This window comes from Diceros bicornis, chromosome 32 (genome assembly GCF_020826845.1).
Source record: "Diceros bicornis minor isolate mBicDic1 chromosome 32, mDicBic1.mat.cur, whole genome shotgun sequence".
Classification (NCBI taxonomy): Eukaryota; Metazoa; Chordata; class Mammalia; order Perissodactyla; family Rhinocerotidae; genus Diceros; species Diceros bicornis.
This window is the reverse complement of record NC_080771.1, coordinates 816,485-841,553: the sequence shown is the minus strand read 5'-3', so window position 1 is coordinate 841,553 and position 25,069 is coordinate 816,485. Positions and strand designations below refer to the sequence as shown.

Sequence of the window (25,069 nt, the reverse complement as noted above, 5' to 3'; positions counted from 1 at the left end):
TTTGTCTTTTGGTAACTACCATAGATTTTTGCTTGTTCTTACCATGAGCTTATATAAAACATCTTATAGTTATAACGGCATATTTTAAGCTAACAACTCAACTTAGATTGGATACAAAAGTGACCCTTTTCCCCCTCCCATTTTATGTTTTCAATGTCACAATTTACATCTTTTTTAAAAATTTTTATTTATTTATTTATTTATTCCCCCAAAGCCCCAGTAGATAGTTGTACGTCATAGCTGCACATCCTTCTACTTGCTGTATGTGGGACGCGGCCTCAGCACAGCCAGAGAAGTGGTGTGTCAGTGCGTGCCTGGGATCTGAACCCAGGCTGCCAGCAGCAGAGCGCACGCACTTAACCACTAAGCCACGGGGCCAGCCCCTACATGTTTTTTTTGTGTGTGAGGAAGATCAGCCCTGAGCTAATCCAATGCCAATCCTCTTCTTCTTTTTTTTTTTTTTGCTGAGGAAGATTGGCCCTGAGCTAACGTCCTTGCCCATCTTTCTCTACTTTATAAGGGATGCTGCCACAGCATGGCTTGACAAGCAGTGCATTGGTGTGTGCCCGGGAACCAAACCTGCGAATCCCGGGCCGTCAGATGTGGAGAGCGCGCTCTTAACCACTGCGCCACTGGGCTGGCCCCAATTTACATCTTTTTATATTGTGTACCCATCAACAAGTTATTTTAGTATAGCTTTTTAATACTTTTGTCATTTAATCTATATACTAAAGTTAAGTGATTTACACATCACCATACTATAGTATTAGAGTATTCTGAATTTCACTATATTCTTACATTTACCAGTGTTTTTTTGTTCATATGTTTTCATGTTACTAACTAGCATATTTTCATTTCAGCTTGGAGAATTCCTTTCAGCATTTCTTTAAGGCGAATCTCATGGTGATTAACTCCCACAGCCTTTATTTTTCTGGGAAATTCTTCATCTCTCGGTCATTCCTAAATGACAGCTTTGCCAGGTAAAGTATACTTGGTTGGCAGTTTCTTCCTTTCAGCACTTTAAATATATCATCCCACTCTCACCTGGCCTACAAGGCTTATGCAGAGAAAGACACTGAGCCTTATAGAAGTTCCTTTGTAGGTGAGGAGTTTTTTTTTCTTGTTGCTTTTATTATTCTCTCTGTCTTTGATTTTAGGCAGTTTTATTATAACATGTTTGCTGAATATCTCTTTGGGTTGAATCTGTTTGGGGACCTGTGAGCTTCGCGAACTTGAATGTCAATATTTCTCTCCAGATTTGGGAAGTGCTAAGCCATGATATTATTTTACTTTTTTTGTGAGGAAGATCAGCCCTGAGATAACATCCATGCCAATCCTCCTCTTTTTGCTGAGGAAGACTGGCCCTGGGCCCGCATCTGTGCCTATCTTCCTCCACTTTATATGGGATGCCACCACAGCATGGCCTCACGAGCGGTGTGTTGGTGCGTGCCCGGGATCTGAACCCAGGCTGCCAGCAGCGGAGCACGCACGCTTAACCACTACGCCACCGGGCTGGCCCCTAAGCCATTATTTTTTAAAACAAGCTTTCCGCCCCATTCTCCTCTTTTCCTTCTGGGACTCCAATAGTGCAGAAATTGTTTTGTTTCATGGTATCCCATAATTCGTGTAGGCTATCTTCACTCTTTTTTGTTCTTTTTTTCTTTGTTCTCCTCTGAATAGAAAACTCCAAATGACTTGTCTTCAAGTTCACAGATTCTTTCTTTTGCTTTATGAAGTCAGTTGCTGACGTTCTCTATTGCAATTTTCATTTCATTCATTGTATTCTTCAGCTCCAGAATTTCTGTTTAGTTCTTTTTTATGATTTCTATCTCTCTCCTAAAACTTTCATTTTGTTCTTGTGTTGTTTTTCTGATTTCATCGAATTGTCTTTCTGTTTTTTCATGTAGCTCACTGAGCTCCCTTAAAGCAACTATTCTGAATTCTTTATCAGTCAAATCATAGACCTCCATTTCTTTGGGTTGGTTACTGGAAAATTATTGTGTTCCTTTGGTGGTTTCATATTTCCTTGATTTTTCATGTTCCTTGAAGTGTTGTATTGCTGTCTTTGCATTTGAAGAAGCAGTCAGGGGCCGGCCCCGTGGCGTAGTGGTTAAGTGCATGCGCTCCACTGCTGGCAGCCTGGGTTCGGATCCCGGGCGTGCACTGACACACCGCTTGTCAGGCCATGCTGTGGCGGCGTCCCATATAAAGTGGAGGAAGATCGGCAGGGATGTTAGCTCAGGGCCAGTCTTCCCTCAGCAAAAAAAGAGGAAGATTGGCATAGATGTTAGCTCAGGGCTGATCTTCCTCGTGCACACACACACACACTAAAATAAATAAATAAATAAATATTTGAAGAAGCAGTCACCTCCTCGAGTTTTTACTGACTGGCTTTGGGAGAGAAATAATTTCTGTTAGTCTGGCTAGGGATTCTGAGACTTTCTCAGACCTTTTATATGGATAGGCCTGCTCCACACTTCTTGTTCCCTTTTAGTGGTGGTGGGGTCATTCTAGGATTGTATGACTTCTTTCAATCCTACAAAGCCATACCTAGAGCTGACAGTTTCTGCTTTACTTTTCCTACGGTGGTAGTGAATGTTCAAGGTTGCTGGCTTTTTTCCAATCTTGCAGAGTTGGGCCAGCTTTCTATGTGTGCTCATAAGCTCTCTGCCAATGCTTGCACTTGCCACCCTCAGGGGCACCCACAGGGAGCTGACCACAAAGCAGGGGGGGCATTATGTGGGTGAGGTGTGGGGAGTGTTGGGAGTGCCTGTGGGCCAGTTGCAGGGATCTGCAGGCAAGGCCCCTCCAGCGGTTTGTGGGTGGTCCTCCTAATGGAGTCTGCAAAGCAGTTAGTAGGACCTGTGTCCCTTTAATGCATTCCAAGCCCTGCCTGCTGTGCTCCCAGCCTCTCCCCACCCTCAGTTGTGGAGTTTACCTCAGTATTCTGTATGGGATGAGAAAGAAGTGGGTCTCTTTGGCAGAGTTCCACACACCTGAGGAAGCTGGGCAGTCACTCACATGCTCTCACTTTCTACTGTTGGAGAAATTGTGGGCCAAGGGGGTCTCTCTTGGCACTGAGTTGTGCTACCCTGTGTGAAGGGAGACACAGCTAAGTGAAACTGTTCCTCTTACCATCTTCGATGCATCTAATCTTGGATTATTTATTTATTTATTTCCTCCAAGGATGAGCTAGAACTTCTCCACTGGACTCCCAGACTCCCACAAAGGTACTCTTATCCATGGGTGTTGTTAAAACCAGTGTTCTTTGAGGGGAAGGAAGCCTTCTGCTTTGATGGCAGAAAACAACTATTCTGTCTTGCTGATGTCATTCCTGTGGTTTATTACATTCAGTGGTTTTTGTATGTCAAACCATCCCTGCATTCCAGGAATAAATCTCACTTGGTCATGGTGTATAACCTTTTAATATGTTGCTGAATTTGGCTTGCTAGTATTTTGTGGGATATATTTGGATCTTAATATTTTAATGGAAGGAAGGAATGCAGCATACAGCAGTTAAGACAAGAACAAAAATTTAAGTAGAAAGTTGGAAGAACAGTGATTTTACATATTATTTATGTTTCATATTTTAACAACAATCATCAATGAAAGCGATAATGAACTTGACATTGCACACTTGTGAAAATTATAATTAAATATTTCACAAATGTGATAGAACAGTTTGAGTAGTACTTTCCCTCAAAAGAAGATCCTGGCATAGAAAAATAATGTATCTGGAATCCGTGTCTTTCATTGAAAGGCATTTTAAATTTTAACTATTACTGTATGCTACAAATTGTTGGACCTAGCCATTTATGACAATTGAATATGAATTTTGAAAATACATCATCAGTTTGTTTTGGATAAAGGTTAAGAATGAACCATAAATTTACTGAAATTACTTTAAAATCTATTTTTACATTCCGATTAACTTACTTCAAGAGACAGCTTTCCTACCATGAGAACTTAGAAATAGTTTAGACAAATTTTTCCCTGCAAGTAGTGCTGTTATCAGTCTAACCTAGTTTAGATAGACGATTAAACAAGAATCAATTTCATTTGTCACATCAAAAGCTTTAAATATTTATACACATTGTATTTATTCAAAGTGTGCTTACAGGCATTTAATATGCGGAACAGAAATTTCACTCATAACTTAGCTTTAGTTACAAGTCTAGGACAAAAAGTTACCAGTGTAATAGCTATTTTCTGTAATAAAAACTGGCAAATTTTCTCTCAGCAAAGTGTACAGTTTCTTAGCTGTTGCCAATCTTCCTCCTTTCTTCTTTGTTTTTTTTTCCCCCCAAAGCTCCTAGTTCATAGTTGTATATCCTAGTTGTAGGTCCTTCTAGTTGCTCTATGTGGGACGTCTCCACAGCATGGTTTGGTGAGCGGTGCGTAGGTCTGCGCCCAGGATCCCAACCGGCCAGCCCCGGGCCGCCAAAGCAGAACACAAGAATTTAACGCTAGGCCACCAGCCAGCCCCTAATTTATCTTTATCTTAATTTAGTAAGTATCTATCAGTGACTGATAGATTAAAATAAAAAACCAAACTGGTCCTTCCTCGTGGACAGTAAGCACTGGTCTAAATAGCTAGCCTGCGCTCCTTGAGGGCAGACGCTGCATTTTATTCAAATTTACTTGACAGTGGGCCTTAGGCAATTCTTTATTAAGTAGACGAATGAACTGTCAATCTCCGACGCTGGGTCCAGGGCGTTAATCAAACGTCTATTACAATTCCTCAGCGATTAGACCTGCTAACATTCACTGGAGTCGATGAAATGCCAGGATCTGTGCTAAGCGCTTTCCCTTCCACCTCCTCTTGCACAACTCGATCTCCTTCCTCCCGGGGAGGGCGCGTGCCCAGCACCACGACCCGCCCTATCTGTGCACTCGTTGGTCGAGCCCGACGCCCATTACTGCCGAGTCCCGCCCAGGCCACGCCCCCACGGGTCGGCCGGGCGGAGAGAAGGCGCAGCCGTCGTCCCGCCGCTCGATCCCGACCGTCTCTCGTGAGAGTCGGGGCGCGCGCGAAGCCGGCGCGGTGGGGGTGGGGGTGCGTCCCGCGGTCCGCGGCCGGCGCACGCCGCGCCCCGCCCCCTCGGCACGCAGGCTCCGCGCGCGCGCACGCGCGCGCCCCCGCCGGAGCCTCGGTCTGCCCGCGAGGACCGGGCGGGCGGAGACCGGGCCGCTGAGGGACGGGGGAGGAGCCCGAGTCGCCGCCGCCGCCGCCGCCGCCGCCTCCGGAGAAGAGCATGTCTGCAACTCGAGCCAAGAAAGTGAAGATGGCCACCAAATCGTGCCCCGAGTGCGATCAACAGGTGGGCGCCGGGGCCGGGCGCGCGGGCGGTGGCCGTTGGCTGTGGCTCCGGGCGGGGGGCCGGCCCGGGCTCGGTGTCCGCGGCGGGGCCCGGAGCGGCCGGGGAGCGGTCAGACGGGCCGGGTCCGGCCTGCGGCGCGGCGCGCCGGGCGGGCGCGTGGGTGTGTCGAGGGCCGGCGGGGCGCGCCGTCCGAGCCCCCGCGAGTCGCCTGGCGGCTCCGGTGACAGCGGCCCGAGCGGGCCGGCACGGCCCCGGCAGCCCCTGTGCCCCGCCAGGTGCCCGACGTGCGGCCGCGAGTCCGGGCGCCCGGCTCCCCGAGCCCGTCCCGGCCCGTGGGGTGGCTTTGTTCCCGCCGCAGACGTGTCCGGTGGACCCGAGACTGCCCACCGCGCCCCGGCGGACGCTGACGTGACAGAAGGGGCCGCAGCGTAATGGTGTTTACCTCTTAGATTTCAGTAAATTGGCGATCGTAATATGCTTTTTAGTAATTTTCATAACCCGAATCATTAATCTGGTCTAAATTTTTAGTAGAACACTATTGAATACTAAGTCCCCATTAAGGCCCTGTTTTTCGAGGCGCTCCCCTCTTAAAACGGTCCCCTCTTGTAGTCTTCTAACTTTTTAAAAGATAAATTTGCCATTCCTACCTATATGTAGTTTCTTGAACTTTTAGGTCTGCTTTCTAAACTGAGTTTATTAGGTCGTGCAGTGGTCTAGGGTTCAGGCGTTTAAACTTAGAAGGGCCGGGATAGGACAGAAGACACTGCGCGTGGTTAGAACCCTGGCAGAATCTGGTCAGTGAGGATGCTCCCAGCAGGCCTTTCTCTGCCCCTGCAGAGGACACTGCAGATGTGAAGAAACAAAAGCGTGCTCGTTGTTGCAAGAGTCCCCGTGGCTTAGAGATTTCTTGTTTCTTAGCCCATGAGCAAGGCCTTAGCTTCCAAGGTTTTGCAGGGAGTGGCATGATTATAGTATAATTAGGGGAGCTCAGAACTGTCGCTTCGCACCAGGTGCCTTCAGTCCAGATGCCAACAGGGGTCATTTTCACCATCAGCAGTGTTGCCAAGTAACACTGCCGACATTCCAGCTTTGTCAGGTCGAGGGGGTGGGAGGGCTAGAAGAAGGTTAGCCAGAGGTCTCTTTTGTCATGAAGAGTTTTGTCAACCCTTTACTAACATGTCATAACCCAACGAAGAAAATTTTTTGCTGTTTCCTTTATATGTAAAATTTGGTATTCCTAACTAGAAAAAGCAGTTTATTTAAAACTCCCTCAGTTAAAACCATTTGTAAGACATCTTGTATGCCAAAATGCAGACCTTAATGTGTGTTTCTTTTCAAAATGTATTACCTCTCTTACGTTCCCTCCCTCAGCAGGAGAAATTTTCTGTCTTTAATTTCTCTCAGCAGTGTTTTGTAGTTTTCAGTTTACAGGTTTTGTATGTATTTTGTTAAATTTACCCCTATGAATTTAATTTTTTGGATGCTATTAAGTGGACTTGTTTTAAAAATTTCATTTTATCAGTGTTCATTAATTATATATAAAAATACAATTGATTTTTTTATTGTAGTAAAACATAAAATTCACCATTTAAACCATTTTAAAGTGTATCCTTAAGTGGTATTAATACAGTCACAGTGTTTTACACCCATCACCACTATCGAGTTCTGGAACATTTTCATCACTCCAAAATGAGACCCTGTTTCCATGAAGCAGCCACTCCCTGTTCCACCCTCCCTCCAGCCCCTAGCAACCACTAATTTGCTTTCTGTCTCTCTGGATTTGCCTATTCTTGATATTTCATGTAAATTGAATCATATAGCATGTGTCCTTTGATATCTGAGTTCTCTCGTTTAGCATTTAGTTCATCCATGTTGTAGCATATGTCAGTACTTGTCTTTTTTTTTTTTTTTGGTGAGGAAGATTGGCCCTGAGCTAACATCTGTTGCCAATCTGCCTCTTTTTTTTTCTGTTTGAGAAAGATTGGCCTTGAGCTAACATCCATGCCAGTCTTTCCTCTATTTTGTATGTGGCTTGCCACCACAGCATGGCTTGATGAATGGTGTAGGTCTGCGCCTGGATCCAAACCTGGGAACCTGGGCCACTGACGTGGAGCACGCCAAACTTAACTACTAGGCCACTGGGCCTTATTTATTTATTTTTTGTGAGGAGATCAGCCCTGAGCTAACATCCGCCAATCCTCCTCCTTTTTTTTTTTGCTGAGGAAGACGGCCCTGGGCTAACATTGGTGCCTATTTTCCTCCACTTTATATGGGATGCCGCCACAGCATGGCTTACCAAGCAGTGCGTCGGTGCGTACCCGGGATCCGAACCAGCGAACCCCGGGCCGCCGCAGCGGAGCACGTGCACTTAACCGCTTGCGCCACCAGGCCGGCCCCACTTTCCTCTATTTTTTGTATGTGGGATGCCTACACAGCATGGCTTGATGAGTGGTGCATAGGTCCGCACCCAGAATCTGAACCCATGAATCCTGGGCCACTGAAGTGGAGTGCATAAACTTAACCATGTTGCCTCTGGGCCGCCTCCCCCCCCCCCCCCCCGGCCAATTTTTTAATTGGGTTGTTTTTCTTTTGTTGTTCAGTTGTAAGAGTTTCTGTATATTCTGGATACTAGGCCCTTATCAGATATTTGATTTACAAATATTTGCAAAAATCCACTCTGTGGGGTGTCTTCACTCTTTTGATAGTGTCCTTTGATGCACAAAAGTGTTTCATTTTGATGTGGTCCAGTATATCTATTTTTCTTTTCTTGTATGTGCTTTTGGTGTCATAACTAAGAAACCGTTGCCAAACCCTAGGTCATGAAGATTTACCCCTTTTTTCATCTAAGAGTTTGATAGTTTTCGTTGTTATATTTATGCCCTTGATTCATTTTGAATTTTATTTTTTTTCCCCCAAAGCCCCAGTAGACAGTTGTATGTCATAGTTGCACATCCTTCTAGTTGCTGTATGTGGGACGCGGCCTCAGCATGGCCAGAGAAACGGTGCGTCGGTGCGTGCCCAGGATCCGGACCCGGGCCGCCAGCAGCGGAGCACGCGCACTTAACCGCCAAGCCACGGGCCGGCCCTGATTCATTTTGAGTTAATTTTTGTATATGGTGTGAGGTATGGGTTCAACTTTATTCTTTTGTATGTGGATAACCAGCTGTGCCAGCTCCCTTTGTTGAAGAGACTATTCTTTCCTCATTGAATGTTCTTGGCATCATTGTTGAAAATCAGTACACCATAGGGGGCTGGCCCGGTGGCTCAAGCGGTTAAGTGTGTGTGCTCTGCTGCAGTGGCCTGGGGTTCGCAGGTTCGGATCCTGGGCGCGCACCGACACACCGCTTGTCAAACCATGCTGTGGCGGCGTCCCATATAAAGTGGACGAGGATGGGCATGGATGTTAGCCCCGGGCCGGTCTTCTTCAGCAAAAAGAGGAGGATTGGCAGATGTTAGCTCAGGGCCGATCTTCCTCACCAAAAAAATACACCATAGATGGATGTGTTTATTTCTGAACTCTCAATTCTGTTCCATTGATCTATATGTCTATTCTTATTACAGTGTTTTTTGTTTCTTTGTTTTTGTTTTTTTTACTGATTCACAGAGTTTCTTTTAAAGACTTAAAAAAATTTTTTTACTGATGTCATAATAGTTTATAACATTGTGAAAGTTTAATTATACATTATTGTTTGTGAGTCATTGTATAAATGCATCGCTTCCCCCCTTATGCCCACCCCTCAACCTCCTTGCCCCTGGTAACCACCAAACAGTTCTCTCTGTGTGTTAGTTTATCTTCCACTTATGAGTGAAATCATACGGTGTTTGTCTTTCTCTCTCTGGCTTATTTTGCTTAATGTAATACCCTCCAGGTCCATCCACGTTGTTGCAAATGGGACGATTTTGTCTTTTTTATGGCTGAGTGGTGTTCCATTGTATATACATACCACATCTTCTTTATCCAGTCATCAGTTGAGGGCCACTTGGGTTGCTTCCACTTCTTGGCTATAGTGAATAATGCTGCAGTGAACATAGGGGTGCATAAGCCTCTTTTTGGATTATAGATTTCAGGTTCATTGGGTAGATATCCAGAAGTGGGATAGCTGGATCATAAGGTATTTCTATTTTTAATTTTTTGAGGAATCTCCATACTGTTTTCCATAGAGGCTACACCAGTTTGCCTTCCCACCAGCAATGAATTAGGGCTCCTGTGTCTCCACAGTCTCTCCAACATTTGCTATTTTTTGTTTTGGTGCTTGTAGCCATTCTAATGGCTGTAAAGTGATATCTTAGTGTAGTTTTGATTTGTATTTCCCTGGTGATTAGTGATGTTGAACATCTTTTCATGTGCCTATTGGCCATCTGTATATCTTCCTTGGAGAGGTGTCTGTTCATATCCTCTGCCCATTTTTTGTTTGGGTTGTTTGTTATTTTGTTGTTCAGTTGTGTGAGTTCTTTATATATTATGGAAATTAACCTCTTGTTGGGTATATGATTTGCAAATATTTTCTCCCAGCTGGTGGGTTGTTAATCTGAAGTCCCACTTGTTTATTTTTTCTTTTGTTTCCCTTGGCCCAGTAGACATGGAATTCGAAAAGATTCCTTTATGACCAACGTCAAATAGTGTACTGCCTATATTTTCTTCCAGGAGTTTTATCGTTTCAGGTCTCACCTTCAGGTCTTTGATCCATTTTGAGTTAATTTTTGTGTATGGTGTAAGATAATGGTCTACTTTCATTCTTTAGCATGTGGCTGTCCAGTTTTCCCAGCACCATTTATTGAAGAGACTTTCCTTTCTCCATTGTGTGTTCTTAGCTCCTTAGCTGTCCGTATATGTGTGGTTTTATTTCTGAGCTTTCAATTCTGTTCCATTGATCTATGTGTCTGTTTTTGTACCAGTACCATGCTGTTTTGATTACTGTGGCTTTGTAGTATGGTTTGAAGTCGGGGATTATGATGCCTCCAGCTTTGTTCTTTTTTCTCAGGATTGCTTTAGCTATTCGGGGCCTTTTCTTGCCCCGTATGGATTTCAGTATTCTTTGTTCTATTTCAGTGAAGAATGTCCTTGGGATTCTGGTTGGGATTGCATTGAACCTGTAGATTGCTTTAGGTAAAACGGACATTTTAACTATGTTTAGTCTTCCAATCCATGTGCATGGGATGTTTTTCCATTTTTTTATGTCTTCATCGGTTTCTTTCAATAATGTCTTATAGTTTTCATTGTATAGGTCTTTTACCTCTTTGGTTAAATTTATTGCTAGGTATTTTATTCTTTTTGTTGCGATTATGAATGAGATTGTCTTTTTGAGTTCTCTTTCTGTTAGTTTGTTATTAGCATATAGAAATGCAACTGATTCTTGTAGGTTGTTTTTGTGCCCTGCAGCTTTGCTGTAGTTGTTGATTATTTCTAATAGTTGTCCAATGGATTCTTTAGGGTTTTCTATATATAAAATCATGTCGTCTGCAAACAGTGAGAGTTTCACTTCTTCATTGCCTGTTTGGATTCCTTTTATTCCTTTTTCTTGCCTAATTGCTCTGGCCAAAACTTCCAGTATTATGTTGAATAAGAGTGGCGAGAGTGGGCACCCTTGTCTTGTTCTTATTCTCAGAGGAATGGCTTTCAGTTTTTCCCCATAGAGTATGTTGTTGGCTGTGGGTTTGTCATACATGGCCTCTATGATGTTGAGGTACTTTCCTTCTATACCCATTTTGTTGAGAGTTTTTATCATAAATGGATGTTGCAAAGACTTTTTTTTATTAAGGTATAATTGATATATAACATTAGTTTCAAGTATACAACATAATGATTTGATATTTGTATATATTGTGAAACGATCAACACAATAAGACTTTATTGTTTTTTTTACAGCAGTTTTAGGTTCACAGAAGAATTGAGAGGAAAGTACAGAGATTTCCTATATACCGTCTGCCCCCACACATTCATAGCCTCCCCCATTATCAACGTCCCCCACCAGAGTGGTATATTTATTAAAATTGATGAACCTACATTGTCACATCATTATCACCCAAAGGCCGTAGTTTGCATTGTGGTTCACTCTTGGTGTTAGACCTTCAGTGGGTTTGGACAAATATATAATGACATGTATTCACCATTACAGTATCATATAGACACATTTTCACAGCCCTAAAAATCCTCTGTGAGTCCCTTATTTATCTCTCCCTCCCTCTAACCCCTGGCAACCACTGATCTGTTTACTGTCTCCGTAATTTTGCCTTTTCCAGAATGTCACATAATTGGACTCATACGGTATTTAGCCTTTTCGGATTGGCTTCTTTTACTTCGAAATATGCATTGAAGGTTTCTCCTTGTCTTTTCATGGTCTGATAGCTCATTTCTTTTTAGTGCTGAGTAGTAGTCTATTGTCTGGAAGTACCACAGTTTACTTATTCATTCACCTACTGTGGGACATCTTGGTTGCTTCCAAGTTTTGGCAATTATGAATTAAGTTGCTATAAACATCATGTTCAGGTTTCTGTGTGGACATAAGTTTTCAACTCTTTTGGGTAAATACCAAGGAGCATGATTGCTGGATCATATGGTAAGAGTATGTTTAGTTGTGTGAGAAACTGCCAAACTGTCTTCCAGAGTGGCTGTAGCATTCTGCATTCCCACCAGCAATGACTGAGAGTTCCTGTTGCTTCACATCCATCCACTTGGTGTTGTCAGTGTTCTAGATTTTGGCCATTGTAATAGATATGTTGTTTTAGTTAGCATTTCCCTGATGACATAAGACATGGAACATCTTTTCATATGCTTATGTGCCATCTGTATATCTCTTTGGTGAGGTGTCTTTTAAGGTCTTTAGCCCATTTTTTAATTGGGTCATTTTCTTGTTGTTGCGTTTTAAGAGTTCTTTGTGTATTTTGGATAGTAATCTTTTATCAGATATGTCTTTTGCAAATATTTTCTCCCAGTCTGTGGCTTGTCTTTTCATTTTCTTGACGGTGTCTTTCACAGAGCAGAAATTTTAATTTGAATGAAGTCCAGCTTATCAATTCTTTCTTTCACATTTGTGCCTTTGGTGTCATATCTAAAAAGTCATTACCAAACCTAAAGTCATCTAGATTTTCTCGTATGTTATCTTTTAGGAGTTTTGTAGTTTTGTGTTTTACATTTAGGTCTGTGATCCATTTTGAGTTAATTTTTGTGAAGCATGTAAGATCTGTGTCTGGATTCTGTTTTTTTTTTTTTTTTTTTTTCGCGCGTAGACGTCCAGTTGTTCTAGCACTGTTTGTTGAAAAGACTACCTTTGTTCCATTGTATTGCCGTTGCTCCTTTGTCAAAGATCAGTTGACTAATTTTTGTGTGTCTATTTCTGGGCTCTCTGTTCTGTTCCATTGGTCTGTTTGTCTTTTCCTTCACCACTACCATACTATCTTGATTACTGTAGCCGTATAGTAAGTCTTGAAACTTGGCAGCGTCAGTCCTCCAACCTTATTCTTCTCCTTCAGTATTGGGTTGGCTATTCTGGGTTTTTGCCTCTCCATATAAAGTTTAGAATCAATTTGTCGATACCCACAAAATAACTTGCTGGGATTTTGATTGGGATTGCACTGAATCTTTAGAAAAATTGAAAAGAATCAACATCTTCACAATATTGAGCCTTATTATCCATGAACATGGAATATTGGTATATTTAGTTTTTTTGATTTTGTTCATTAGAGTTTTGTAGTTTTCCTCACATAGATTTTGCACATATTTTATTAGATTTATACCTGTGTATTCCATTTTTTGGTGTGCGAGTGTAAATGGTATTGTGGTTTTAATTTCAAATTCCACTGGTTCATTGCTGGCATGTAGGAAAACAATTGACTTTTTTATATTAACCTTGTATCCTGCAACCTTGTTTCGGTAGGTCATTTCAAGAGATTTTTGGTTGATTCTTTTGGATTTGTACATAGACAATCATGTCATCTGCCAACAAAGACAGTTTTATTTCTTCCTTCCCAATCAGTATACCCTTTATATCCTTTTCTTGTCTTACTGCGTTAGCTGGGTATGATGTTGAAAAGGAGTGGTGAGAGGGGATATTCTTGCCTTGTTTTTGATCTTAGTGGAAATGCTTCTAGATTTTCACCATTAAGTGTTGTATTACCTGTAGGTTTTTTTGTAGATATTCTTTATCAAGTTGAGGAAGTTCTCCTCTATTCTTAGTTTACAGAAAGTTTTTATCATGTATGGGTGTTGCATTTTGTCAAATGCTTTTTCTGTATCTATTGATAGGATCATGTGATTTTTTTTTCTAGCCTGTTGAAGTGATAGATTACATTAATTGATTTTTGAATGTTGAATCAGCCTTGTATACCTGGGATAAATCCCACTTGGTTGTGGTATATAATTTTTCTTATACATTGGTGAATTCACTTTGCTAATTTTTTTTCGTTTTTTTAATTGAGGTAACATTGGCTTATAACATTATATAAATTTCAGGTGGACGTCATTATATTTTGATTTCTGTCATGTTCACCACCCAAAGTCTGATTGCCATCCGTCACTGTACATATGTGCCCTTTTATCCCTTTCACCCTGCCCCCACCCCCCTGCACCCTCTGGAACCACCAGTCTGTTCTCTGTGTCTCTGTGTTTGTTTTTTTATCTTCCACATATGAGTGAAATCATATGGTATTTGGCTTTTGCAGTCTAACTTATTTTGCTTAGAATAATGCCTTCAGGATCCATCTGTGTTGTTGCAAATGGCTGGATTTCATCGTTTCTTATGGCTGAGTAGCATTCCATTGTGTATATATACATCTTCTTTGTCCATTCATCTGTTGATGGGCACTTAGGTTGTTTCCAAGTCTTGGCTTTGTGAATAATGCTGCGATGAACATAGGGATAGATATGTCTTTTTGAATTAGTGTTTTTGTGTTCTTTGGATAAATACCCAGAAATGGTATAGCTAGATCATATGGTAGTTGTATTCTTAATTTTTTGAGGAATCTCCAAACTGTTTTCCATAGTGGCTGCACCAATTTACATTCTCACCAGCAGTGTATGAGGATTCTCTTTTCTTCACATCCTCTCTAACTCTTGTTATTTCTTGTCTTTTTCATAATAGCCATTCTGACAGGTGTGAGGTGATATCTCCTTGTGGTTTTGATTTGCATTTCACTAATAATTAGTGACGTTGAACGTCTTTTCATGTGTCTGATGGCTACCTGTATATCTTCTTTAGAAAAATATCTGTTCAGATCCTCCACCCATTTTTGAATTGAGATGTTCATTTTTTGCTGTTGAGTTGTATGAGTTCTTTATATGTTTTGGATATTAACCCCTTATCGGATGTATGATTTGCAAATATCTTCTTCCCATTTTTAGGTTGTCTTTTTGTTTTATTGATGTTTCCTTTGCTGGGCAGAAACTTTTTAGTTTGATGTAGTCCCATGTCTTTATTTTTTCTTGTTTCCCTTCCCTGAGGATACATGATAATTAAAAAAGATACTGCTAAGACTGATGTCAAAGAGCTTACTGCCTGTGTTTTCTTCTAGGAGTTTTATGGTTTCAGGTCTTACAATCACGTCTTTAATCCATTTTGATTTAATTTTTGTATATGGTATAAGAAAATGGTCTACTTTCATTCTTTTGCATATGGCTGTCCAGTTTTCTCAAAACTATTTATTGAAGACACTTTCCTTTCTCCATTGTATGTTCTTGCCTCCTTTGTCAAAAATTAGCTGTCCGTATATGTGTGGTTTTATTTCTGGGCTCTCGATTCTGTTTCATTGATCTGTGTTTCTGTTTTTGTGCCAGTACCATGCTGTTTTGATTACTACAGCTTTATAGAATATTTTGAAATTAGGGAGTGTGATATCTCTAGCTTTGTTCTTTTTTCTCAGGATTGCTTTGGCTATTTGGGGACTTTTGTTGTGCCGCATAAATTTTAAGATTCTTTGTTCTATTTCCATGAAAAATTTTATTGGGAGTTTGATAGGGATTGTATTGAATCTGTAGATTGCTTTAGGAAGTATGGACTTTCTTTTTAATTGAAAAGTTTTTTTTTTCAGCTTATGCTTTCCAGAAGATTTGCCAGTTTACCCTCCCAGCCATGGAGCTTATGGGAGTGCGTATTTCCATCTATTTGTTCATTTAGGGTTTTTTTCATTATGATGCTGTCTGATCAATTTAACTTGACCTATTAACAAAGCCAAGTATAATAATCATCTATAAAGCTTTAGAAATTTGCTCTAAAATTACGTAAGTTATTTTTGATGAAAACATAATTTTTAAAATATGGACATTTTATGTTAATTCTTCCAATTCATGAGCACAGAATATCTTTCCATTTCTTTGTGTCTTCTTTGATTTCTTTCCACAGTGTCTTATAAAGTTTTCAGTGTACAAGTCTTTGTTTACTAATGTTTTTTCAGAGTTTTTTGCATCTAAGTTCATGAGAGATATTGATCTGTAGTTTTCTTGTTGTGTCTTTATCTGGTTTTGGTATTAGAGTGATGCTGGCCTCATAGAATGACTTAGGATGTGTTCCTTCTGCTTCTATTTTCTGAAAGTGATTATAGAGAATTAGTACAATTTCTCCCTTAACCATTTGGTAGAACTCACCAGGGAACCCATCTGACCTGGTGCTCTCTGTTTTGGGAAGTTATTATTGATTCAATTTCTTTAGTAGATATAGGCCTATTCAGATTCTCTGTTTCTTGTGTGAGTTTTGGCAGATTGTGTCTTTCAAGGAATAATCCATTTCATCTAGGTTATCAAATTTGTGGGCATAGAGTTCTTCATAGTATTCTTTTATTATCCTTTTAATGTCGATGGAATCTGTAGTGATGTCCCCTCTTCCATTTCTGATATTAATAATTGATGCCTTCTCTTTTTTTCTTGGTTAGCCTGGCTGGAGACTTACTGATTTTATTGATATTTTCAAAGAACCAGCTTTTGGTTTTGTTGATTTTCTCTATTGATTTCCTGTTTTAATTTCATTTATTTCTGCCCTAATTTTTATTATTTTTCTTCTGCTTACTTTGATTTAATTTGTTCTTTTTCTAAGGGGAAGCTTAGATTATTGATTTCAAATTTTTTTCTTTTGTAATATATGCATTCAATGCTGTAAGTTTTCCCTCTAAGCACTGCTTTTGCTCTATCCCACAAATGTTGATGTTGTGTTTTCATTTTCATTTAGTTCAAAATATATATATATTTTTTGAGAAAGATTAACCCTGAGCTAACATCCGATGCCAGTCCTCCTCTTTTTGGTGAGGAAGATTGGCCCTGAGCTAACATCTGTGCCCATCTTCCTCTACTTTATATGGGACGCCGCCACAGCGTGGCTTGACAAGCGGCACGTTGGTGCACCCTGGGATCCGAACCCGTGAACCCTGTGTCACTGAAGCAGAGTGCATGCACTTAACCACTATGCCACCTGGCTGGCCCCTAGTTCAAAATATTTTAAAAGTTATCTTGAGATTTCTTTTTTGACCCATATGTTATTTCGAATTGTATTGTTTAATTTCCATGTATTTTGTGATTTTCTTGCTATTCTGTTATTGATTTCTAGTTTAATTCACTTGTGGTCAGAGAACAGGCGTTGTATTCTTTCTCTTTTAAATTGGTTAAGATGTGTTTTATGGCCCAGAATGTGGTCTGTGTTGGTGATTGTTCCATGTGAGCTTTAGAAGAACGTGTGTTCTGCTGCTGTTGGATGAAGTATAGATTTTGCTATGGTCTGAATGTTGTGTTGTCCCACAATTCGTACGTTGAAATCATAACCCCCAAAGGTGGTGGTGTTAGTAGGTGGGGCCTTTAGGAGATGATTAGGTTGTGAGGGCGGAGCCCTCATGAATGGAATTAGTACTGTCATAAAAAAGATTCCACAGAACTCCCCAGTCCTGCTATCTGAGGACACAGTGAGAAGGAACCTACTATGAACCAGGACAAGGGCTCTCACAAAAATGTGACCATGCTGCTGCCTTGAACTTAGACTTCCCAGCCTCCAGAATGTGAGGAGTAAATTTCTGTTGTTTATAAGGTACCCAGTCTGTGATATTTTGTTATAGCAGCCCGAATGGGCTAAAGACAGATGCCCATTATATCCAGTTGATTGATGATTGTTGAGTTCAGCTGTGTCCTTACTTATTTGCTGCCGGCTGGATTTCTGATAGGGGGTGTTGAAGTCTTCAACTATAATAGTGGATTTGTCTGTTTCTCCTTGCAGTTCTATCAGTTTTTGCCTCATGTAGATTGATTCTCTGGTCTTAGGCATATACACGTTATGGATTGTTATTTCTTGGAACATTTACCTCTTTATCATTATGTAATGCCCTTCTTTATCTTTGCTAACTTTTCTTGCTCTGAAGTCTGCTTTGTCTGAAATTAATATAGCTACTCCTGCTTTTTTCTGATTGGAGTTAGTGTGGTTAATCTTTCTTCATCCATTTACTTGTAATCTGTATGTGGTTTTATATTTAAAGCGGGTTTCTTGTAGACGACATTTAGTTGGGTCTTTTTTTTTTTTTTTTTGTGAGGAAGATCAGCCCTGAGCTAACATCTGTGCTGATCTTCCTCCACTTTATGTCGGATGCCGCCACAGCATGGCCTGACAAGAGGTGTGTCGGTGCGCGCCCGGGATCTGAACCAGGGCCGACAGCAGCTGAGCGGGAGCCCTTAACTGCTACGCCATGGGGCCTGCCCCCGGTTCTTGTTTTTTGATCCACTCCACAATCTATCTTTTAATTGGTACATTTAGACCATTGATATTCAAAGTGATTATTGATATAGTTGGGTTAATATAGTATGTTACTGTTTTTTGTTTGTTGCCCTTATTCTTTGTTCCTATTTTTGTCTTCCACTATTTTTCTGCCTTTTGTGTTTTTTTATTGAGCATTTTATATGATTTCATTTTCTCTCCTTTCTTAGCATATCATTTATACTTCTTTTTTTATTGGTTGCCTGATAGTGTAAAATATACGTTTACAACTAATCCAAGTCCACTTTCAAATAACACTATACTGCTTCATGAGTAGTGTGATTACCTTATAATAAAATAATTCTCATTCCTCCCTCCTATCCCTTGTATTATTGCTGTCATACATTTCACTTATATGTAAGTATATATATATAACACACACACAAGATGTACACATAAACATACATAATCACATATATTGTTGCTATTATTATTTTGAACAGACTGTTATCTCTTAGATCAATTAAGAATAAGAAAAATAAGGTTTGGGCCGGCCCCGTGGCTTAGTGGTTGGGTGCACGCGCTCCACTGCTGGCGGCCTGGGTTCGGAACCCCGGGTGCACACTGACGCACCGCTTCTCTGGCCATGCTGAGGCCGCGTCCCACATACAGCAACTAGAAGGATGTGCAGCTATGACGTACAACCATCTACTGGGGCTTTGGGGGAAAAAAAATTATAAAAAAAAAAAGAAAAATAAGGTTTTATTTTACCCTGACTTGTTCCTTCTCTGATGCCCTTTCTTTCTTTATATATATCCACGTTTCTGGCCTGTATTATTTTCCTTCTCTCTAAAGAACTTCAAGACATGTCTACTGGCAACAAATTCCCTCAATTTTTGTTTGCCTCGGAAAGTCTTTATTTCTCCTTCACTTTTGAAGGATAATTTCACAGGGTACAGCATTCTAGTTGGTGTTTTTTAATCTCTCAACGCTTTAAACTCCACTTTCTTCTTGATCCCATGGTTTCTGAGATGTAATTCTTATCTTTGTTGCTATATTGATAAGGTGTTTTTTTCCCTCTGATTTCTTTCAGAAAATTTTCTTTATCTTTGATTTTCTATAGTTTGAAAATGATATGCCCAGGTGTATTGCTTTAATTTATCCTGCTTGGTGTTCTCTGAACTTCCTGGTCTGTGGTTTGGTGTCCGACATTAATTTGGGGAAATTCTCAGTCATTTTTGTTGCCAATATATCTTCAGTTCCTTTTTCTCTTTCTGGTGTTCCCATTCTCTGTATGTTACACCTTTTACTGGTGTCTGACAGTTCTTGGATTTTTTTTCAGTCTTTGTTCTCTTTGCTTTTCAGTTTTGGAGGTTTCTAATGATATATCCTCAAGTTCAGAAATTCTTTCCTCAGCTGTGTACAGTCTGCTAATATGCCCATCAAAGTTATTTGTCATTTCTGTTAGTGTTTTTGATCTCTGTCATTTCTTTTTTTCTTTTTTTTTTTTTTTGTGAAGAAGATCAGCCCTGAGCTAACATCTGCCAATCCTCCTCTTTTTGCTGAGGAAGACTGGCCCTGGGCTAACATCCATGCCCATCTCCCTCCACTTTATATGGGATGCCTCCACAGCGTGCCTTGACAAGCAGTGCGTTGGTGCGCGCCCGGGAGCCGGGCCGGCGAACCCTGGGCCGGCTCAGCGAAGCGCTTGCATTCAACCGCTTGCGCCACCGGGCTGGCCCCTCTTTTTGGTTCTTTTTTAGGCTTTCCATCTCTCTGCTTACATTGCCCATTTGTTCTTGCAGGCAGTCTGCTTTATCCATTAGAGCCCTAGCATATTAAGCATAGTTGTTTAAATTCTCAATCTGATAATTCCAGCATCCTTGCCATGTCTGGTTCTGATGCTTGCTTTGTCTCTTCAAACTGTGTTTTTTGCCTTTTAATATGCCTTGTAATTTTTTCTTGATAGCCAGACATCATGTACTAGGTAAAAGGAATTGCTATAAATAGGCCTTTAGTAATGTGGTGGTAAGATTTAGGGGTGGGGAAACATTCTGTAGTCCTATGATTAGGTCACAGCCTTTTGGTGAGCCTGTGCCTCTCGGCTGTGGACTTTACAAGTGCTCCTTACTCCACCCCCGCCCCATCTCCCCTTAGATGGCTAGACTGTGCTGGAGTTGGGTATTTCTCTTCCCTTGGGTCGGTTAGGTGCTGATAAAAACCAGCAGATGAGGCTTTGGTTAAATGTTTTTCTCCTCAAGGCAAGGCTTGTTAAGAATAGTAGAGTATTGGGCATATTTCAAAATGGTTCGTTTTCCCCTCCTTCTGCCCAAAACACAAGAGAATTTTTCTCTGATACTTACTTTGAGGACCTGGTTGAGCTCCTGGAGGTAAAACTAACAAAAGTGTGGGGGACCACCTATGGCTGAGTGCCCCTGGAGTCTTTCTCTTAGACTTGTCCACACTGAGCCTCTAGCAATTTGTCAATTATAGTTGAGTTTTTCCTACCCCGGCACTGGTTCCCACAGAATTTTTTTGCTTGTGAATTTCTGTTTGGTAAGTTGAGATTCTCTATATTTGCCTCTGTCTCTCCAATTTTGGGGGCACTTCCCTTACAGATCTAAGAAGAGTTGTTGATTTTTCAGTTTATTCATCTTTTTACTTGTTAGGATGGAGTGGTGACTTTCATGCTCCTTATATTTGGAACTGGAAACTAGAAGTGCACAGCGTTTTGATTACTGTATCTTTGTAGTAAGTTTCAAAATCAGGAAATGTGACTCCTCCAGTTTGTTCTTCTGTTTCAAGATTGTTTTGGCTTTTCAGAATCCCTTGCAAACCATTTGAATTTTAAGGTTAGCTTTTCCATTTCTGGAAAAAAGGCCATTGAGATTTTATAGGAATTGCATTGAATCTGTAGATCAATTTGGGGAATATTGTCATCTTAACAATATTGTCTTCTAATCCGTGAACATGGTTGTCTTTACATTAATTTAGGTCTTTAATTTTTCAGCAATGATATATAGTTTCAGTGTACAAGTCTTGCATAGCCTTGATTAAATTTATTTCTAATTATTTTATTCTCTTTGTTGTTCTTATAAATGGAATTATTTTCTTAATTCCATTTTTGGATTGTTCATTGCTAGTGTATAGAAATAAAACTTATTTTTGTTTGTTCATCTTGTATCCTGCAACATTGCTGAATTCCTTCATTAGCTTTAATATTGTGTGTGTGTGTATTCTTTAGGATTTCCTATATATAAGATCATGTGACCTGCGAATAGAGATAGATTTACTTTTCCTTTTCAATTTGGATGCCTTTTATTTCTTTTTCTTACCTGATTTCTCTGGCTTTCCATTACAATGTTGAATAAAAGCAGCAGAAGCAGACATGCTTGTCTTGTTCCTGGTCCTAAGAGGAAACCTTTCAGTCCCTCCTATTGAGTATGATGTCAGCTGTGGGTTTTTCATAAATGCGTTATCATGTTGAAGAATTTCCTTTCTATTTCTCGTTTGTTCAGTGTTTTATCATGAAAGGTGTTAGATTTTGTAACATGCTTTTTCTGCATCAATTGAGATGATTATGTGGTTTTTTTCCTTTCCATTCTATTAATGAGATAGAGATGTATTATATTGATTGATTTTTGTATTTTGAACCACCCTTGCATTCCTGGGATAAATCCCACATGGTCATGGTAGATAATCATTTTTGTATGTTGCTTGATTTAGTTTGGTAATATTTTGTTGAAGATTTTTGCATCTGTGTTCATAAGGGATGTTGGTCTGCAGTATTCTTTTCTTGTGATGATTGTGTCTGTCTTCAGTATCAGAGTAACGGTGGCCTCACAGAATGAATTATGAATTGTTCCTTCCTTTTCTTTTTTTCAAAGACCTTGAGAAGGCTTTAATTCTTTAAATGTTTGGTAGGCTTCACAAGTGAAGTCATCTGGTGCTGAACTGTGCTTGGTTGGATTTTTTCTTTTTTTGATGTTTTTTCATTATGATTCACTTGTTATAGATTTATTTAGATTTCTGTTTCTTTTTGAGTCAGTTTTGAAAGTGTGTGTATTTTTTAGGCATTTGTCCATTTCATCTAGATTAATTTGTTGACATAATGTTTATAATATTACCTTATTATCTTTTTATTGTCTGTAGGATCTGTAGTGGTGTCCTCTTTCACACTTGATATTTTATTAAATTGCATCTTCTTTCTTTTTTACATTGATCAGTCTGCCTAGAGGTTTATCAATTTTGATATTTTCACAGAACCAGCTTTTCATTTATTGATTTTTCTCTATTGCTTGTTTTCTTTTTCATTGATTTTCCGTTTATTATTTCCTTCCTTCTACTTTTAGTTTGCTCTTATTTTTCCAGCTTTATGAAAAAACTTAGATAATTAATTTTAGACCTTTCTTTTCTAATATAATCGCTTAAAGTTACAAATTTCTTTCTGGACACTGGCTAACTGTATCCCACAAATTTTGATATGTTGTTTTTTCATTATTATTCAGTTTCTAATGTTTTCTGATCTTCCTTTTGATTTCTTCTTTGGCCTGTAGTTTTTTAGAAGAGTGTTTAAATTCCAGATACTTGGGGTTTTCTAGATATCTTATTTTTATTGATTTTCAGTTTAATTCTATTGTGGTCAGACACCATTTCTCTAAGATTTTGATGTTTTGAAATCTGTAAGAATTTTTTTTTTTTGGTGAGGAAGATTGGCCTTGAGCTAACATCTGTTGCCAATCTTCCTCTTTTTGCTGAGGAAGATTGGCCCTGAGCTAACATCTGTGCCCTTCTTCCTCCATTCTGCATGTGGGATGCTACCACAACATGGCTTGATGAGCAGTGTGTAGTTCCATGCCCAGGATCCGAACCTGCGAACCCCACGCTGCCAAAGTGGAGCGTGTGAACTCAGCCACTATGCCACCGGGGCGGCTGCTGTAAGAATTGTTTCATGGCCCATTATGTGCTCTACCTTGTTAACTGTTCCTTGTGTACTTGAAAAGAGTCTATATTCTTTCAGCTGTTGGGTGTTGTGTTCTATAGATTTCTGTTATGTTAAGGTAGTTGATATTTTCATTCAGATATCTTTACTCAATTTTTTGTCTAGTTCTATAAATTCCTGAGAGAAGTGTGTTAGAAACATCCACTTATGATTGTGGATTTGACTGTTTCTCCTTTTAGTTCTCTCAGTGTTTGTTTCATATATTTTGAAGCTCTACCGTTAAGCACATATACATTTATAATTTTGTATCTTCCTAATGTAATTTTGTATCTTCCTAATATATTGACCTTTCTGTTATTAAATGTCTCTCCTTGTCTCCAGTAAATTCTGTTTATCTTGAAATCTACTTTGTGTGATTTTATTATGGCTAGTCTAACATTCTTATACTTGCTGTTTGTATGGTTGAGTAGGAAAAACTCACTTCTCCCTCTCCTTTACTCTCACGTTGCTACCACGCTCACGAAACTTCTGATACAAGATGTGTGTGGTTTTTTCCCTACGCCAAGCCATTCTCTGTGACACCAGCTGGTTGTCCTGCAATTTAACTCCATTCTGATGACACTGTCTACCTGGAGGTAGTGTCTTATCCCACAGATTAAGGGCTCAGTCCCACGAGACTGCCCCCTACTTCAGATACCAATTGCAAGTATTAGGACCCCAGGTTACCTACAACCTTTGTCTGACTTGGCTACAAATCAGAGGTTCCCATGACCTCTTGCCCCTGGAATTCAGTTTTTTTGCTAGAACAGCTCACAAAATTCAGGGAAACATTTACTTATATTTACCAGTTTATTATATAGTAAAGGATATGATAAAGGATACAGATGAACAGCCAGATGAAGAGATACACAGGGCAGTGTCTTGGGAGGGTCCCAAATGCTGGAGAATTGGGGGTGGGGCTGAAAATTCTAAGCTTCTAATCATGGCTTGGTCTTTCTGGTGACCAGCGCCCACCCAGGAGCCCACCAAGAGTCACCTCATTAGAATAAAAGATATTGCTACCATGCAGGAAACTCCAAAGGATTTAGGAACTCTATGTCAGGAACTGGGATCGAAGACCAAATATTAGAACAGAAGATGCTCCTAGTGCTCTTATCACTTAGGAAATTACAAGAGTTTTAGGAGTTCTGTGCCAGGAACCCAGGACACAGATAAATATATATATTTTTTCTATTATCTCACAGTGATGTATCTTTTTTCTTATTTTTTGTCTTTCAACCTGTTAGTGTCTTTGTATTTAAAGTGTGTTTCTTGTACATCAACCTAAAAAGCTTTTGCACAGTGAAGGAAACCATCAAGAAAACTAAAAGGCATCCTACTGAATGGGAGAAGATATTTGCAAATCATGCATCCAATAAGGGGTTAATGTTCAAAATATATAAAGAAGTTATACAACTTAACATAAAAAAAATCAAACAACCTGATTAAAAACTGGGCAGAGGACTTGAAAGACATTTTCCAAAGAAGATGTACAGATGTCCAACAGGTGCCTAAAAAGATGCTCAGCATTACTAATCATCAGGGAAAGGCAAATTAAAACCACAGTGAAGTACCACTTTACAACTCTCACAATGGCTATTATCAAAAAGACAAAAAAATAAGTGTTGGTGAGGATGTGGAGAAGAGGGAACCCTCGTATATTGACGGTGGGACTGTAAATTGGTGCAACCACTATGGAAAACAGTATGGCTGTTTCTCAGAAAATTAAAAATAGAAATACCATACGATCCAGCAATTTTACTTTATCTGAGGTATTTAGCTGAAGAAAATGAAAACACTAATTCAAAGAGATATATGCATCCCTGTGTTCATTATTTACAGCAATATTTACAGTAGCCAAGATACAGAAGCAGCCTAAGGTTTCATTGATAGATGAATGGCTAAAGAAGATGTGGGATATATATATAAATATACAATGGAATATTACTCAGCTGTAAAAAAGAATGCATTCTTTCCATTTGCAACAAGATGGATGAACCTGGAGGGTATTATGCTAAGTGAAATAAGTCAGACAGAGAAAGACAAATACTGTATAATTTCACTTATTTGTGGAATTGAAAAGCAAAACATATGGAGCCAGCCCTGATGGC

At 40.0% G+C, this 25,069-nt stretch overlaps 1 protein-coding gene across 1 annotated transcript in view; it reads left to right on the top strand.

The window, feature by feature from the left end:
- Positions 1 to 25,069, top strand: part of LOC131395923 (serine/arginine repetitive matrix protein 3-like) — a 107,176-nt gene that overhangs the window by 39,471 nt on the left and 42,636 nt on the right. Inside the window, exon 3 of the mRNA XM_058527698.1 lies at positions 4,855 to 5,321. Within this exon, the coding sequence (XP_058383681.1) occupies positions 4,855 to 5,321 (467 nt within the window). The remainder of the gene's footprint in view (positions 1 to 4,854; positions 5,322 to 25,069) is intronic.